Genomic DNA, 18,920 nt, shown 5'->3' with positions numbered 1-18,920 from the left:
CTTTAACACCTCAGCTCTGGGATTTCTCTTGTTATGCCTGGAGGGGAGGGTGTGCGAGGTTCCATGAGCTCTGGTGGTGAGAAAGGCTCCAAGAGGAGCTGGGGCTGAGAGTGGACTAGAAAAAGGTGAAGGGAGTCCTGAAGCCAAGTTTGGCCTATGTTCTCACACTTGGCACTTGCAAGCCTTAGATCTGGTCCTGCTAGGCTCTGGAACTGGCCCAAGTCCAGCCCCCCGGGCCTTTGTCCAGCTTGGCACATCCTCTCTGCTGCTCTCCCAGGCTCAGAGCCTTAGCAGTCCCAATGGGTAGGGGTGCCATCTTGTGGCCACAACTGGAAACTAACCTAAACCAGGCCAGACTGAGCAGGCTTTGGGAGTGACCCACCATAAGCAGTGAAACCAATTGGGGTCTCCTGCTCTGACCAGAACTTCTCCCTCCAATGGACAGGGAGACTGAGATCAGAGTTGTCATAGTGGAAAATTGGTGACCATTGCTTTTGGAGGTGTGGCTTGAGCACTGACCCTGGCACCTAACCTGGGAATGGGGTGGGGTGTACCACTCTTCCTTCCTGTGACCACCCCCCCAGGTGAGTGGGGCCCAGATCTCTTAGGCCAAGAAGTCTAGAAAGGAGGCAAGGTAACGAATGCCCAGGGGAAGTTCTAGACCAGGGTTTCTCAACTTTGGCACCATTGACCTTTCACAGCAGACAATCTTTGGTTGTGGCGGCTCCGCTGTGCCTTGTAGAACGTTTAACAGCATCCCTGGCCTCAACCAGCTAGATGTCACTAGAGCCCCTTCCCCAGTGGTGACCACCAAGAAGGTCTACCGACGCTGCCAACAGTCCTTTGGAGGGTAAAATTTCCTCTGGTTGAGAGAACCATGCGTCTAGATTTGATCACATAACTCATTTGCTGCTTATTAGCGACTGTAAACCATTCACTTTTCATCTCTATGTTTCTGTTTTCCCATCTGTATAAAGGGGATACAGTCTGAGAGGATTACATGAGGTAGTGACTCTCATCTAACTTCCTCTCCTTCCCTTTTCCCCCTTCCCTCAGGTTGCCTATCCCCTCCAAACCCTCTGTGACCTGCTCTCACCCACGTCTCTATCCTGGGCTCCTGCCAGTCCTCAGCAATGTCCATCACTCCCTCAGTGTCAGTGTGGTCCCAGGGGGCAGAGTGTCAGTCCTCCATAGGCTTGGATTTGGGGAAGATGAGTCCTCGATGTCTCTCATGCCAGTTGAGTGAGGTGGGAAGGTAGGAAATGATGAAGGCTGCGGTGAAGGAAGACTGTGGATGGTCAGAGATGATGTATAGGGAGGCCAGGTGGGTCCAGGCACTTTTGTAAGAGTGTTCCCAGCAGGACTGGGCAGAGGCCACTGAAATCTTCCGGAAGCAGCTTGGAGATGTGCGGCTATCCCACGGGCTGCAATGTCTTTGATAGGAGCCTTGTGGGTTGTCCTTGTGGACACCTGTGTGTGAGTCAGTCTGCAGGTAAGCCTGATTGGCAGTTTTGTGAGCCTGACGTTTAGATATTTTGGGGGTTACACTTTTTTAAAAAAAGAATAGAAAGTTGGACACAAAAGGGAATATATATTTAGACTTAGAAATCAGGAACAAATGGAAATTTTAGAAAGCTGACAAATACTACAAACCTTTAAAAATCCAGAAAAAAATTGCTCAGTATTTTTATTAACTGCCTGACACACCAACATAAGACTTTTTAATAAGTTATATTTACTTGGAAGCCAACAAAAGTAGTTGCAACTTTTATTTTTTTGCAATTACAGAAGGATGTTCAGTTAACACCACGTTTGTTTCATTAAAACTGCACCAAAGATGACTGAAAATGAAAATATCACCATCCTCCCATATAACTATTTTTTCTGTGCACCACCACACAAGAACCTGCTTCAAATTTCTATGCCAGCTTGCAGCTCCTAACTTGTACCAGACAAAGGTTTGTGGCTACTTAAAATACCGCCAAGATGAGGCTATTTAAAGATACATTCATGAAATGCAGGGGACCCAGAATAGCCACAGTGATCTTGAAGAATGAAGTTAGAGGACTCACACTCCCTCAGTTCAAAACTTACTACAAAGCTACAGTAATCAACACTGTGTGGTACCGGCATGAGGACAGAGGTGTAGATCAATGGACTAGAATTGAGAGCCCAGAAATAAACCCATACATTTATAGTCAGTTAATTTGTGATAAGGGTGCCCAGAAAATTCAATGGGGGAAAGGGTAGCCCTTTCAACAAAAGGTGCTGGGTATCTACATGCTAAAGAATGAAGTTGGATCCCTTCCTTAAACCATATAGAAAAATCAACTAAAAACAGCTGAAATGTCTAAATAGCCCAAACTGTAATACTCTTACTTGGTTTATGTTGTGGTTTTTTAGAAACAAGCAACCTACAGAGGATGTTGCTTGTGTGTACAACACAAGCAACAACAACAACATTTAGATAAATTGAACTTCATCAAAATGAAACAAAATTGTGCTTCAAAGGACACTGTCAGGGATATGAGAAGACAACCTGTAGAGTGAGAGAAAACATCTGTAAATCACAGACTTGATATAAATCTAGTATCTAGATTATAGAGAGAACTCTCAAAGCTCAACGATAAGAAGACAAACCACCTAATTTTAAGAAGAGTAGAGGATTTGAATAGATATTTCCCCAAAGAAGAAATACAAATGGCCAATAAGCGCATGAAAAGATACTCAACATCATTAGTCATTAGGGAAATGGAAATCAAAACCACAGTGAGAAACCGCTTTACACCCACTTGGATGGCTAGAATAAAAAAGACAAACAGTAATAGTGTTGTCGATGATGTAGATGAATTGGAACTGATGCACTGGTACACTGCTGATGGGAACATAAAATGGTGCAGCTGCTTTGGGGAAGTTGTTGGCAGTTCCTCAAAAATTTAAGCATAGAGTTATGATATACCCAGCAATTTCATTTTTAGGTATATACCCAAAAGAATTAAAAGCATATGTTTACACAAAAGTGTGTACTTGAATGTTCATAACAGTATTATTCATAATAGCTAAAAATGGAAACCCAGATACCTACCAACTGATAAGTGGATAAACAAAATACAATGTATCCATACAATGCAATATTATTTAGCTATGCAAAGGAATGAAGTCCTGATACATGCTACAACATGGATAGATCTTGGAAACACTAAGCCAAGGGAAAGGAGTCATGCACAAAAGGCCACAGAGTCTGTGATTCCGCTCATGAAATGTCCAGAATGGACACATCTATAGAGACTGAAAATACTTCATGGTTGCCAGGAGATTGGGGGAGGAGGAAGAGTGGGGAGTGACTGCAAATGGTGAAGAGTTTCTTTTGGGAGTAAGGAAAATGTTCTGTCTTAGACAGTAGTGTTGATGTTGCTCAACATAGCGAATATAGTACAAACCACTGAATTCAATATTGGAAGAGGCTGGATTTTATGGTGGGTGAATTATACCTCAATGATTAAGTTTGGAAAAGTAAAGAAGGATCTGTGTACCAGGTTACAAATAATTTGCTTATGCTGAGAAAAATCTCAGTTTGTCGTGGGGCCCGTTCTCTTTTCTGTAAAAGATCTTTTTCATTATCTTTTTCTTTCTCTGAAATGCTTGAGGCAAATTACTAAAGAATTTCAGAATTGATGCATACCTTTTAAATTCACTAATCCAATGATACAAAGAGAAAGCCCAGATCCAGATGGGTTAAGTCACATGGCCAAACGTCAGAGCTGGTCAGTGGCACAGCCAGGCTAGGATCCCTGGAACTATGTAGTCATTGACATCCTCTAGGACTCACTTACTCCTGCTACTGGGAAGGAGTCCTGCTACGGAATTAAAGCTTGCTGTTAAGTGTCTAAAAAAAAATTAGCTATAAGAAAATGACCCTGTATAATAGAACAACTAGCATTATACAGCCTCATATTCTCATGTGTTTCCTTTGGTTGTAGTGAGTTGTGTGTAGATGTTTTCAGTGTTTCATAGATTAGAAGACACTGAGCTAGAATGAACTTCATCATTAACACCATCCTCATTTTTGTCTTCATCTTCCTCCTCATCTCCTCAGCCTTCTGCCTCCCTCCTCCTGCTCTTTTTTCCTTGCCTTTGTTCAGTCTTGCCCACTCCCTTCTACCACATCAGGCTGCACATTCTTTAATTGCTTCTTCTTGTGACAGTGGTTTTATAATACCATTTTCTAGACAGAGAACTGAGACCATTCAGAGAGTTTAGTCTTCCCTTCAGCGTGGTGATCAAGGCGTGTTTTGTATCATTCATAATTTAGGGAAGCTTTTTTCAGGCTCACCCCTATATTGGAAATGTCATGTACAATTTTAGGGTTGATGTCAGATTTGGGGAAAACTCTATCAAGAATCTTTCATTTGTGGACTATAAAAGATCAGTGTATTTTGAGTTTTCTTCTGTAGTGATTATTTTTATTTATTTTTTTAAGTTGATAGTGTTCATTAAAAGGTTGGTTGATCCATGAGAGACTATGGACTCTGAAAAACAATCTGAAGGGTTTGAAGGGGCGGGGGGTGGGACGTTGGGGGAACCAGGTGGCGGGTATTAGAGAGGGCACGGATTGCATGGAGCACTAGGTGTGGTGCAAAAATAATGAATACTGTTATGCTGAAAATAAATAAAAGAAAAAAAAAAAGGTTGGTTGATGTCAAGGTCTTGTGACAGTGGCATTTTATGAATTTTACTCTGTTGATGTCAGTGACTTGTGTTAGATCAGCAAAAGATTTAAAGTCTCTTTCCAATTGTGTTCATACAATTTACTCTTCATTGAATATATTATCAAACAACACAAGAGTCTTTTTAATCATTCCATTCAAAAGTTACCCCTTTCTTTTAATAAACTGCTTTTGGGTATGACCTAAAGATATTTTGGGTATAACTGTCTTTCAATGTCAGATCATTTCAATTAATTTCATTGTTGATTATTATTGCTTTTCTATTCTATTTATCTAAAACATATTCCACCAAACCTAAACAAAATGTATACCTATAGATTGGACCCCAACATGCTCATAATGCCACCTTCCAGAAGGAAGAAGTCAGAGTAGAAACTGATAGTGGTCATAACTAATTGGCTAAAAGAATTTACCTTGGCAAATTAAGGAGATTGGCACAGGCCTTAGAAGGGGCTCATCCAAGGGTCCTAAGCTTAAACTTTGTTGCCTACAAGGTGCACCAGCCCCTGGTGGTATGTTCTGGGTTCATGTGTACTCTTGTATGAGCACACATATAGGGACATGGGCTCCGGGCTTCCTCAGATCCCGCCCATGTGAAAATGGCCCCAAAGACAAGGGTCACTTCATCTACATTGCAAATGGAGTTGGCCTCAGCTAGACCCTCCTCCCACCCCCAAATCCAGGGGACTGCGGTGAGAGATGGGCCAGAAGGGGACCTCAAACCCGATCATCCATGGAATGATCCAATCTCCAGGTGCTCCCCTCCCTCCCAACTTCCTCTCAGTTCTCCCTCCTTCCTTCCCATGCACAGGTACAAGGCAAGGCAGCTAAGCATGCAACCTCTGCCTCTCTGCCTGGATTCAAATCCTGGCTCATGACCTAAGCTAGTCCAGTAAGGTTTCTTCTCTGGGAATTTTCAAACTGGGGTTTAATGGTGAGATCCCTGAGTTGCTGGAGAAAACCAATATGGACTCAGAGCGAGTAAACTAGGTAGAGGCAACCCAGGGAATGGTGGAAGACTAAGAGGGGCTTCAGGCTCTGGTCCCTGCTGTCAAACTTATGGATGTTATGGCGCCTGTAGTGCTGCTTCTGTATATGAACTGTCCCCTGTCCTTCCAGCATACCCCTCGGGGGTTGAGGCTAATTTGAACTGGGTTTCTGTCCCTTGTAACTGCAAGTGTCCTGGACTAAATCTCTCCCCATATCCGCTTCTTCTTCTCCTGAGTTCTCCATCTTTGTAATGGTATTACTGTCCACTCTGAACCAAACCAGAGCCGGAGTCAGCCTTGGTTCCCCCTTTTCCCTCACATCTTAGGGCCTCCATATACAAGACTCTGTGAACAGTTATGCATGCTGTTCACCGAACAAATGTGGCCACTGACCTGGCTACGAAGGTTAGTGGGGGGCTGAAGTCCAGCCTGCTCTTTGATTGCCCAGCTATGAACCCTGGTGCAGAGCAGCACCCTCAGGAAAGAAGGGACAGCTTTTTCCAATTGCACACTAGCTCCTGGCCCTCTTCATATGTGTAATTGGTTTCCTCAGTGCAGACACTCTGCATCCTCCTTTCTGTACGTTCTTATACCCCATTATGTGAAGGAACAGTTTATTTTCTGTCGCTTTGTGGTCTTTGCTCTTGCTGTGTCCTCAGCTTGGAGTATCCTTCCCTTTCATGACCAACTCCTTCAAGATTCTTACTAGAGGTTTCCTGCTTGTCTGTACCTTCTGTTTCTACTGTGTTCTTCTACCACATACACCCCCATTATAACAATTCATTGTGATGTAACCAACTGCTAAGAGATCCAATCTCCCCAAATGTCTCAGTGTTTTCCATAGTCAGGAACTGTCCACTAGTCTCTGTTTTCACCCAGCATAGGACCTGGCAACTACTGAATGAGTGAGCCCCCAAAGGGTCTCAAAGGAGTATAAAGAACCCCAAGGGGCAACTGGGAAACAGCCAGAAGAAAAGCTGAGGATTATTAGTAACAGAGCAGCTCTAAGCAGCTCTTCAGGGAGCCTGTGTTGCAGACAGCAGAGGCTCTCCTCAGAGCAGAGAGCAGAAGTCCTTCTTGCTGGCAACATATCTTGCTGGCAGTCCTCGGGGTCATCCCACCTGCCAAGCAGAGCCTTTGAAAGTGGGCCTGTAAGGTTTTCAGGAAAAAAGTGTCTGTCCGGGTGAGATGCAGGAGACATTGGGGTCCTGGTGACAAATGTATGTATGTTTGGGAGCGGGCTTGCAAGGCATGGGGATGGGGGAGACGTTTACCAGACCATCCTTCCCAGGGTGCCCTCCCAGCTGTGCACGTGCATGCACACATGCATGGGTCCATGGGCACTGTCTGTTGTCTTTTCTTGTTTCTCAAGACACAGTTCAAATGGCACCTCTTCCAGGAAGCCCTTTCCAGCACACTGACTAAATCAATGTCCCCTCTGCTGCTCTCAGAATGTTTATAGCCAAACATGAGATGATGCCGATTTGCACTGCCCTGACATGGCCAGGATGCTCTAAGTTCCTGAGCAGAGATGTCTGTTCCTGTCAGGCCTCCTATGCTGTCCCTCTTAAGATTACTCCTATCACTGAGAGCCTGTAAGTGCCGTACGGCTACATCGCCACCCCTTCACAATCATTTAGTTTTTCCTTATGATGTTATGAGCACCTGATGCATCGCCTATACCCATGCGACTTCTGGGTGGCATGAATTCCCAGTGTTCCTTCTGGACACTACGCCTGGGTTCACTCAGTGTGCATCCAGGGGCGTGATTCTCAACCTTGCAGGCGCTTTAGAATCACTTGGGGAGCTTTTGAAAAATACCAGTACCTGGTCCCAGATATCAGGGGCATATACATTAAATCTTTGGCGAGTGGGGCAGACATGGATTTTTTTTTTTCCACTACTCAAATCATTCTAAAATGCATCCTGACAGAAGAACCACTGACCTGCCAGTGATGATGGGTCAGAGGAAGCTCCCTCCCGTATGGGCTCCTTCCTGCAATCCGTCTACCGCCTACAGGGGTCGCTGCAGTACAGCTGGCCTAAGTTTTCGGGTTTCCTCCCTTCCTAGCCCCGTCCCCAGGGAAAGTCGGAGCCACCGCGGTATAAATTAGCGTCTTTATTTCGAACACCTGAGAGAGCGCCTGCGGCTCGCCCACCTGCCGTATAAACGTACAAAGTCCCTGTCGCACCGCACACCATGCCTCAGAGATAAATACAGCCCTAGGGGCTCCTGCTCTGGCAAAGCAACTCTTATTTACAGGAATAGATTACAAAAGTATTACAAAAAGTGGTCCTGAACTGGGGGAGAGGGTGGAGTGGTTACTGTTAACACTTGTGACACGCGGAACGCGAGGGCGCCCCGCGGGCGCTGGCAAAGGGCAAAGTCGCCAGGGCTCCCGGAGGGAGGCCACGCCCCCCTCAGCAGCACCGGCGTCCGGAGGCGGGGTTTAGATCTGCGCGAGTCCCATCCCTCCTAGGGACGTGGGGAAAGGCAGAGGAAGGGTCTGGCCCCTCGAGGATCAGCTCTGGCCCAAGGAGGAACACCTAAAGGCCATCGCAGCGAGTCTCAGGGAAGGGTGTTGCGTGGGAAAGAAGGACTGCGTCCTTGCTGTGGAGTGCGGGAGTGGAAACACATCAGTTCTCCCGCCTCTCCCAACTCGGGAGGGGTCGCTTTTAAAGCGCGGTTGGGAGTGGGGGTAGGCATTTAAGCTCAATCTTTCGGGCGCGAGGGACTCTAGGGGCACCGTCCCTCGGGCACGAGGGCAGCGGAGCCCTCCCATGCGGCCGCCCACCCCCTCAGAGCACCTGGTAGACGGGGTTGGGGTTTGCACCCGCGGGGCACTGCGGGGCAGCGTCCGGGGAAGGGGTGGGGGCGCCGCGCTCGACCTCGCTCTGGGCGGCTTCCTCCTGTGGGCCGGGAGAAGACTCCCGCGGCGCATCCGCCAGCAGAAGCGCGGGTACGGTAGGGCTGTCGGTGGAGATGCGCTCCACGATGCTGGACAGGCAGTCGAGGCTCGACACCGCGGCACTCTTCCCGGGCCTGGGTTCTGCGCGGGGAGGGGTAGGAGAGTATGCAGTTGAGCGGTAGACAAGTCTCCCACCCACCGGCTCAGTGCTTTGGGGCAGACAGGAAATTGAAGGCCCGCCCGAGTCCGAGAGGACCCAGAGAGCAAACGGAGCGAAAAGGAAGGGAGCTGCATGCGTAGTATTTCATTCCCTGTACAGTCTCCCAGGACTGGGGACAAGGGGAAGGTTCTAGATAGAGGAAAGCCGGGGCAGCTCAAAGGGGTAACGTGGGAAGGAGGCGCGAATACGCACCGCCGGGCGTCTCGCTGTAGTAGGTGCCATCGTAGCAGTTCCGCCGCCGGGCACCGTTCGGGGGACCGCTGTAGTCCATCTGCAAACGGTAAGGGCGACAGAGTCAGGCTCGGGGACCGCGTGGGGCCAGAGCATCACTCCCTGTAGCCACCCCGCCTCAAGTCCCCGAGTCTCAGCCACGAGTTCTGGGCCCTGGTTGGGGGATCCGGGCAGACAGGCGCTGCCTGCAGCCTCCCGGGCTAACTAGAGGGCAGATAGTCGCCTAGGAACATAAGTCTGCATTTTGTAAATAGGGTAAGTGGGAAAAAGCAGATCTTCATATCGCTGAAGCAGAGCTCTAACAGCGCCCCAGTAGGGTGGCTCGCATTTGTCCCGTGCGCCCCCAAGGCACCAGATCACCCTTAGTAACAGCTGCTTGGGACACCGGGGTCCACTCACCGCAAGGTTCCCAGCCCGACCTCCCTCCTCGCCCTCGGAAATACGTCCCAGATATACCAGGAGCTGCCCTCACTTCTCTAGCGGGGGGTCCCCGCCTTACCATGCCGTCGGAGCAGTTGGACCGAGGGCTGGAAGCGTCTGAGTCGCCGCTGTAGTGTTCGCCCACACGGCCTGGGGGCAGCGGGCCAGGGGCGTAGAAGGCAGCGGCGGCACCAGGGGGCGCGGAGTCCTGGTCGCGCAGCAGCGCCTGCAGGCCTTCGATGTAGCGAATCGCATTGCGCAGGATCTCCACCTTGGGCAGCCGCTGGTTCGGGTTGCTGGACGTGCAGCGCTTGAGCGTCTCGAAAGCCTCGTTGACTTTGCTCAGGCGGCGCCGCTCGCGCATGGTGGCGGCCTTGCGGCGGTCGGCGTTAGTGGTCTTGCGCTTGCACGCTTTGCAGGCCCACAGCAGACAGCGGCCAGCCTGGTGGTGCCCGCTGGGAGCGCGCACATGCTCGTCCTCGCGCGTGCCGGGCGCCGGGTGCACCGCCGCGGGGAAGTGCGAGTGTTCCTCTGGCTTCAGGAGTGCGCCCACGTGCACGAGGCGCGGGTCCAGGTCCTCGAAGAATCGCAGGTCGGAGGAGTCGAAACAAGGGTCATCATAGAAGTCATCCGCGGAGGCAAAGTTGCAGAGGGCGCCGTCGGGGCCAGTCAAGTCTACGTCTCGAAGCGGCGGCGACAGCAGCTCCATATCCCGGCAGAGGGTGGCGCAGTCCCTGCTTCGGTAGGGGTTACCCGAAACTTTCTGCCTATCTTCAGTCCTGGCCCTGCGATAGTAAAGTACCGGGGTTCTGAATGTACACCCCACTATGTTCCCCGCCCCCTGCCGGGTCCTGTTGGGTCTGATGCGAAAGCGGCGGCAGCGCCCGGGGGCTTCCCCACCCCTGTCTTCGCGCCAGGCGCCGGGGGCTATTTATCCAGTAGTAGCTTAAGGGCCCCCGAGCCGTAGCGGGCGGCTGGGGGCGGGGGCGCCCGAGGCCAATAGAAACAAGGTGGGGAGGAGCTTGGGATCCCCAGGGTGGCTGCTGGGGCAAGAGACTGGCCAACCCCCTACCCCTCGACCCCCGCGCGCGGGCGCTCCGGCCCCTCCCTAGGCTGGGAGGGAGGCAGAGGCTGGCAGCCCTACGCGGTTGCACTTGGCTCCGGGGCACACTTGCTCCAAACCTCTCCAGCACCGTACTTATGTCCCCGGGAAGTGTTGGCTGCGCGCGCTCAACTCCAAGCTGACTTTGCGTCTCCTTCTGTCCTCTGATTTATGGGGGGACCTAGGTGCACGGTAGGAGTAGGAAACAGATCGCGAGAGACTTAGAGAGACACCCATGGCAATAGGGCAGAGACACTCCAAGGTGAGACAGTGAGACAGTAAGAGATACAGCCAAAAGACAGACACGGAAAGCAGAAAGCTAGAGCCAGAGACAGAGAAATCTGCAACAAGAATTAGAGTCTAAGTGGATGAACCTGAGACAAACTGGACGTGGGGGCCGGGTCATTAGGTCAGTTCGTACCAGGGAGTCGCTCAGAGGGCGGTGGACCCAGCACCCCCCCACCCCGGATGCTTAAAAACTGAGCCGCTTCATCTACGCAAAAGAGGGGGGTGGCTGCCAAAGCGCCTCACCAATGTCTCTGAGCCCCGGTTCTGCCCTGGTCTGGAGGGAGGGGAGTGAACTCTTGCCTAGCCCGACCTGCGTGTGTCAGCAGCGGAGTGCCCTGTGCGGGTCTGGGTGGAGATGTGTCTTCCACTGGGAAGAAAACAGCTCTGGTTTTCCCTCGCGCACAGCGCTGCACAGTGAGGTTCATGGCGCAAAGTCCTCCAACGCCCAGACTCAGCCTGAGAACCCCACTTCAGAGGGGATCTTTGAGAGTAGAGTTTGGAGACCAATGATCTAAGTTCGAGTCCAGATCCCATAGCTTCTTGTGTGATTTTGCCGAAGTCATGCCACCTTCCAAGCCTCAGTTTCCCCACTTTGTAAAGCTGGGGATAGTAATAGCTATTTCCTGGAGTAATTGTGGTTGTGGTGAGAATCTAAAAGAGACCAAAGATGTGGAGGCCCTTAGTCCCAGATACAAGACTGTATTACCGAGAGAACTTGCTTCTGTCGTTGACCCAGACTGAGCTGTGGGCTCCCTGCAGGTTTCCCAGCTGTTGGCTGGGGCACTGAGTCCTGACAGGGACCCATGTGATATTAGGGCTTAGCTTCTGCAGAGGTCTTAGCTGCATTTCTTCCCAGCAAACCCACTGGAAAGACTGGGAATAGAAGGAGAAGGCAATTCAAGGGATCTCTGGCTCCTTCACAAGCCCTGGGTAACCCCCACCCCCAAAATGCCTCTTAACCTTTTCTTGAATCTCTTGTAAACATCTTCCTATTAGCACTCTGACTAGAGGTCTCCCTTGGACCAGATAGCCTCCAGGGCTCTCTCCCTGCAGCACCTACAGATAGAAGCAAGAGTAGTCATTGTACCTTATACTTCAAGAAGCTGTCCTAACTGGCTCCCTGGACCCTGAGAAGCTCTCCCTTCCCACCAAACCTAACAGACTCCTTTGGAGCCCTGCCTTCTTCACTTCTCTGCCACTAGCAATGCTGAAGGTCCCCTTCCTGATGTGGTCCCTTCCCTTCACTCTGTAACTCCATCTTCATGTAGTCCTTCAACACATATTATGAGGCATCCCTTATGTGCCAGGTATTGGCCTAGGTGTTGGGGGATCCAGCAATGAATAAAATGGAGACTTTGCTCTCGTGGTGTTTCAATTGTAGGGTAGGGAGACATATAATAAAAAAATAAGCCAGAAAAGTGTGATATCAGGAAGTTTTCAGTTCTATGAAGAAAAATAAAGCAAAGGGAAAAAGTGATGAAGATTATTTCATTATATGGAGTGGTCTGGTAAGGCCTCTCTGAGCTGATTACATTTGAGCAGAGACCAGAATGAAGGTAGGGCAGAAGCAGGTATCTGAAGTCAGATAGAAAGAAGAGCACATGCAAAGGTCCTGAGGCAGGACTGTGTCATATTTAAAGTACATCAAGGAAGCTGGTGTGTCCACTGCAGAATGAGCCAGTAGGAGAGTGGTAACAGAGGGGGTCAAAGAGGGACAAAGAATTTGAATTCTGAGATGAAAAGCCACTGGAGAGGGACGCCTGGGTGGCTCAGTTGGTTAAGCGGCTGCCTTCAGCTCAGGTCATGATCCTGGTGTCCTGGGATCGAGTTCCACATGGGTCTCCTTGCTTAGCAGGGAATCTGCTTCTCCCGCTGCCTCTGCCTGCCACTCTGTCTGCCTGTGCTCACTCTCTCTGACAAATAGATAAATAAAATCTTTAAAAAAGAAAAGAAAAGCCACTGGAGGGCTTGAGTGGAAGTGAAGAATGTTACCGATTGACTCACATTTTAACAGGAGCATACAGGTCTTGGAGAGCAAAGGCAGAAGCAGGGAGAGCATTAGGAGACTATTGTAATGAACCAAGTAAGTGGTGATGGTGGTTTAGATCTGGGTACCAGCAGTGAAGATGGTGAAACATAGTTCAATTCCAAACATATTTTGAAGATGGAGTCAGCAATATTTATTCATGTTTGGATGTAGGCAGGAGGACAAGAGAGGAGTTGAGGAGGACTTGGAGAAAAACGGAGCTGGGGAACAGCAGGTTTGCAGGTGACAGATCAGGAGTCCAAGTTAAGACACAATTTGAGATGGGTGTTCAACATCCAGGTGGAGAGATTAGGTAGGCAGGGGTTTCATGAGGCTGGAGTTCCAGGGAGGAGGTCTGGGCAGGGGAAAGCCCTGTCCACTGAGACATCGGAGTCTCTCCAACCCCAGTGCTGCCATCCTGGACTAAGGCGCCACTCTCCTGACCTGGATGACCACCAGGGCTTCCTGGCTGCTCTCCTTACTTCCACCATTCTTGCCCCAGCATAATCTGGCCCCCTACACAGCAGCCTGAGTAATCCTTTAAATATGTAAATGAGATGATATCCCTTTCCAGCTTTAAACTCCTTAAGAGCTTCTCTGTTGCACTTAGAATAAAATCTCATCTCCTTACACTAGCCTGTAAAGTCCTACACAAGTTGGTCTCAGCCCATCTGTCTGAATTCATCTGGAGCCACTATCCCTTCTGATCACTCCATTCTAGTCTGAGCTCCTTTCCCATCTTGGAACACTGAGAGCGTGATCTGACCTCAGAGCCTTGTCCTTGCTGCTTACTGCCCTAGCCCCAGCTCCTCCCGCGATCGCTGCTTTTCCTATATCAGGTCTCAGCTCAAACATCACTTCCTGGGGATGTCTCCGACCATCTCCTCTAAGGTCACATCACTGGGTCACATCACTCTGCTCATTTCCTTCTTCATGGGGCCACTCTGTAATTATCTTCTTAATTCGCTCACTGATGGATATAGCCTCAGGAAGGCAAAATCGTTTTGCTCACCATGGCATCTCCAGAAACCATCTCAGTGGCTGTCGCATAGTAGGAACTTGATAAATGTCAAATGAATGAATGGGTGGCCTCCTGCCCTTTGAATTTCTATGCATATATTTGAATATCGTGAAATATGTCGTTAGTGAGGATGGTTGTACATCTTTTTTTTTTTTAATGATTTTATTTATTTATTTATTTGACAGAGAGAGAGAGAGAGAAACAGCCAGAGAGGGAATACAAGCAGCGGGAGAGGGAGAAGCAGGCTTCCAGCTGAGCAGGGAGCCCAAGGTGGGGCTTGATCCCAGGATCCTGGGATCATGACCTGAGCTGAAGGCAGACGCTTAACGACTGAGCCATCCAGGTGCCCCTGGTTGTACCTCTTTTAAGCTAGTACACAGTTAAACATACATGCTGGGTCACACTTGCTCTGCCCAGGCAAGACTCAGGGCCTGTCTGTTGAACAAATTCACATGCCCTGCTCCAGTATCTTAATAGTGTACTATAGACTGGGCACTTACTAGAAGCTTGTGTCTTTTCATTTGTCTTACACACTAACAATGAGAAGGGCAAATAATTGTTATAATAGATTTAGATTAAAACACATATTTCTTTCTATTTGCTCCTGCATCAGCAGCAGAATGCCTGGCACACAGTAGGTTCTCAATAAATACTCGTTGGATGAATCAATAAATGAATCAAACCATTTGATTGTAGAGTACGCTGAGATTTCCAGGTGAGCTCCTCAAATCACTTATCCATGTGAATCAAAATTTTTCTCAAGCCTGAGCAAGCAGGACTTAATGCTAAGACTTACAAGATTACAACTTTGCGCTTTGGGTTTTGTATTCACAAAAAGCACCTTGGGGTCATCATCAAATTGCCTTTAGGATAAGTAAACGTTGTACGTTCAGACTTACCAAACATTGAATATATTAGCACTTGTGGCTTAGACATCTAAACTGCTTTGACAGTTTTAAACTTGATTTGTAGCTTCATCTTCTTCAGTAATTAGGAAGCACACAAGCCCACTGGCACGCTGCCACACTTCTATCAGACTTCCAAGTAGGATTTAGTTTGTTACAAGGCTCCTGCTTCTTGAAGAGTTTGGAAATCACTAGACTCAGTGGCTGTTACAGACCTTCCAGGCTGGGACCCATGCCTGACTGGGGTCACTCTCCTTGTGGTGACACCACATTCTCAGGGACAAGTTTGCCAACACCACCGTTCCATCTCTGTTGCTTAAAGAGCAGGGAGCTGGTGCCCTCTTTTCAGTCCTAGTGCTGGGTTGGGGCCAGGGAGGGGGAAAATGACAAATCTGGAAGCAGAAAGAGTCCAAACTCTTATAGGTGTGGAGTCTAGTCAAGGGTGCCTCTTGGGGACACATGTGCCGGACTTGTTCTGGCAGAAGCCAGGGGCGATGGGCCGAGGGACCTACAGGTGGGGGTATCTCCGACTCAGGGCTCAGCAGACTGGTGGGCAAGGGCACACCTCACCCTGGCCCTTGGTTCTCTGGTCTGCACAGTGAGGAGCTCCTTTGGCAGCAGGTGGGAAGGGAGGGATCCCTAGGCTTTTCTCCCTCCACCCTTTCCATTCCATCCTCCTCAGCTCCCTTGATGCCTGCCTGGGGCTATAAATGGAGCTCTGGCCCTGAGCAGGAATGCAGGCCTGGCAGGGCCCCTTAGTGCTCACCCTCAGGGAGCCGCCGGCCCCAGGGCTTCCAGCAGCCTCTCTCTCTCTATATATATAGCCTCTGGAAACCCAATCCAGCATGCACCTGCTCTGGTCTTCAGGCACCCTGCCCCTGCCCAGGCTGGACCCACGGCCTCTCCCTCTCACTGGCATAGGCAGCATAGCTGACTGGGAGTTGGGGGTGCCACAGGACCCCAGGGTGCAAACATGAACAGGGCCAGTTCTAGGTCCTGTCTCTGTCCCCAGGCTTCCCATTTCTGTCCCTGGATCCCCCCTGAGTGTCCCCACACTGTCCCCTGCTAACCTTGCTCCCTGGCAAGGCATGAATCTGGCTACTCCTTGGGTAGGAATCCTGCCCTGGAGCCAGTCTGGTTGGGTGGATGTGGCCCCAGATTCAGAGCCAGGGTCCCAGGGATTCTTAGATGGCTACCCATCCCACTTCTCAGCCTTCCACTTAATAAGCAGGGAGCCCAGAAGATAAAGCAGAGCTGGAGCAAAGGAGCCCCCATGGATGGGGAGGGAACAGAGAGAGAAGAGATGGCCTATATACCAGCTCTGGGCCGGGCGAACGGGTGTATCTCTGTGGGGCCGTGTGTGCCCGGGGAGGGGTGTGTGTGACCACAGTCATTGTTCGCCTGGGCTCGTTCATGTATTCCGCAGATACCAGTGCTGTTCCTGTTTTATGCTGGGTGCTGGGAGCACAGCACAGGACAAAGCAGACAAAGCCCCCTGCCCTCGTGGAGCAGACATTGTACCTGGCAAGACCCAGAGTTGCCAAGAGACACATGAAGAAGTAAACTATGGGGCGTCTGGGTGGCTCAGGGGGTTAAACCTCTGCCTTCAGCTCAGGTCATGATCTCAAGGTCCTGGAATCGAGTCCTGCATCGGGCTATCTGCTCAGCGGGGAGCCTGCTTTCCCCCACTCTCTCTGCCTGCCTCTCTGCCTACTTGTGATCTCTCTCTCTGTAACATAAATAAATAAAATCTTAAAAAAAATAAAAGAAGTAAATTATGGCATGCATTAGAACATGAGATGTGCAGAGGAAAAATACTAAAAGTAGAGCAGGGTGAGCAGGTCTCAGTTGCCAGGACAGGCCTGGCTGCAGAATTAGAGCGGTCAGGTTGACAAGGTGACATTGGAATAAAGAGGTAAGGGAAGTTCGGGAGTGAGGCCTGTGCCCGTTGGGACAGAAGGTTCCAGGCAGAAAGAACAAATCATTATGGAGCACCTTCTATGGGACAGTTGCCTCTGTCAGAAGCAGAGGATTCTGCAGGGGACAAGACAGGTTCCTGTTCTAGGAACCTGGGGCCTGAATGTCTGGTGCCTGCTTCTCCCTCTCCCTCTGCTGCTCCCCTCCTTGTGTTCCCTCTCTCGCTGTGTCTCTCTCTGGTAAGCAAGTAAATAAAATCTTTAAAGAAAAAAAAAATCACCTGATGCCTGACTTCTGGAAAGAACTGAGGAGTTCCCTCAGGCAGAGTCTCCCCCGCAAACATATTCTTCACAGAACTAGAGCCTTTCTCTGGTCTTCGAAAGCCCAGATTCCTGGAGTCTGAAATACAAACTTACTGCGATTTACTAAATTACACAGGTAAGGTGACAGTAGCTTCATGACCAGAAGTGTTCAGGGAGGTGGGCTTCGTGAAGGTCCCAATTCTTCTTCCAGCCTGACGGCATCAGGCTTTTGGGGTGAGGAGAGCTCCTAATGGAGAGTTCACCACCTCTATTGATCAAATACCAAAGAACATTTTTTTAAATGTGAATTTAACTTGCAGTATGAGGAATTTAAGAAAGCCAAAAGAAATACTATTGCCCAAGTGTACTGTCTCCTCAAAGAGTACTTTGTCTTTAAGCTAAGATGGCTGGGCAGAGGAAGAAGAAAGACGGGGAAGGCCTCTTAAAGTCACCTTCCACTTTATCCACACAAGGATCAGTAAAAAGCCACAGGATGTGTCCCTGCCTCCTCTGGCTAGGACACTCCGTGGAGCTCGTGCCAAGGTCCCAGCATCTGGGCCCGTGACTGAGTGGACAAGTACATTTCCTTGGGGGGACTGCTTGCCCTCACCCCACACCCCCTTGCTCTCTCATAGTACGTCACATGCACGCGTGCCTCATAAACTGCGGCCCCCTCTCCGCCGGGCCACCTCACAGTCTGCGCACACGTCATGCTCCGTGTCCACCCCACGTCCCGTGTCTACCTCCCACTCTGTGTACGCATCACAATCCGTGCACAGCTCACCCACCACGTGCACGTCACACTCTGCATGCCTCTCACGTTCCGTTCATACCTCCCACACCACAGACGCGTCACCGGTGAGTCTGTCTCACGTGTGGCCACACCTTCCATACTATGTAGCCCTCTCACGCTCTGTGGACCTCACGTGCATTACGCATTGTAGACGACGGACCCCTCTGGCTCCGTGTACACCTCACACACTGTACCCTTCATACCCTGTGTCCATCCCCCCTGCAGAACATGCCTCACATTCCATGCCCACACCACACCTGTGTCCCACACTGCTCATAGGCTAGGTCAGGTGGATCCACATCTTGGTCCCAGTGTGACCGCTGGTCTCCACCTGGGTGCCTGGAGGTTCCCTGCTCCATCCAGAAGGAAAACACTAGGGGGTCTGTGGGCTATAGCATCCACACCTTCGCAGTTGCTAGCTGGAACTTTCTTTCTTTCTTTTTTCAAAGGTTTGTTTCATTTATTTATTTGACAGACAGAGATCACAAGTCAGCGAGAGACAGGCAGAGAGAGAGGAGGAAGCAGGATCCTCGCAGAGCAGAGAGCCCGATGCGGGGTTTGATCCCAGGACCCTGGGATCATGACCGGAGCTGAAGGCAGTGGCTTAATCCACTGAACCACCCAGGCACCCCTAGCTGGAACTTTCTAAGGGGCATCTCCCTGCTTAGAGCAGGTCAGGCCTCTGTGTAAGGGCTGAGGGAGGAGAGCTCTGGGCCGAGGAAAGAACTGGTGATGGGGGGACGGGGGATGGGGATGGCATGGCGCGTGTGGCAGAATCCAGTGGGCAGCTGTGGGCATCTGGGGAGGGGCCTTGGCTCCCCACCCCTTTCCTTTGCCTTCTTTCTGTCTAATCAGCCCACCTGCCAGCCTGGGGGGCTCCAAGGAGCTGGGATTAAGACACACACAGCCGTTGGGCTCCAGGGACAGACACCAGCTGCTGCCCCCAGCAGCTGCCCCAGCCACACGCCTCTGCATGGAGGTTGGGAGCCTTGGGAGGCCTGATTCTTTCCCCTAAACCTGCCCATCCCTGGCCAGTGGCACCCAGGACAGAGAATTTCCTGGCAGAGAGA

At 50.3% G+C, this 18,920-nt stretch overlaps 1 protein-coding gene across 1 annotated transcript; it reads right to left on the bottom strand.

Moving 5' to 3' along the window:
• Positions 1-7,820: 7,820 nt before the first annotated feature.
• MYOD1 (myogenic differentiation 1) lies at positions 7,821-10,405 on the bottom strand. Its single transcript, XM_032358331.1, has 3 exons — positions 9,576-10,405; positions 9,038-9,116; positions 7,821-8,766 (listed from the first exon to the last, which is right to left on the bottom strand). The coding sequence occupies exons 1-3, from the start codon at positions 10,203-10,205 to the stop codon at positions 8,516-8,518; spliced, it is 960 nt and encodes a 319-aa protein (XP_032214222.1). The 5' UTR covers positions 10,206-10,405; the 3' UTR covers positions 7,821-8,515.
• Between the last annotated feature and the right edge of the window lie 8,515 nt (positions 10,406-18,920).

This window comes from Mustela erminea, chromosome 9 (genome assembly GCF_009829155.1).
Source record: "Mustela erminea isolate mMusErm1 chromosome 9, mMusErm1.Pri, whole genome shotgun sequence".
Taxonomy (NCBI): domain Eukaryota; kingdom Metazoa; phylum Chordata; class Mammalia; order Carnivora; family Mustelidae; genus Mustela; species Mustela erminea.
The sequence above is the reverse complement of the archived record's forward strand: the minus strand, read 5'-3'. Positions and strand labels throughout refer to the sequence as shown.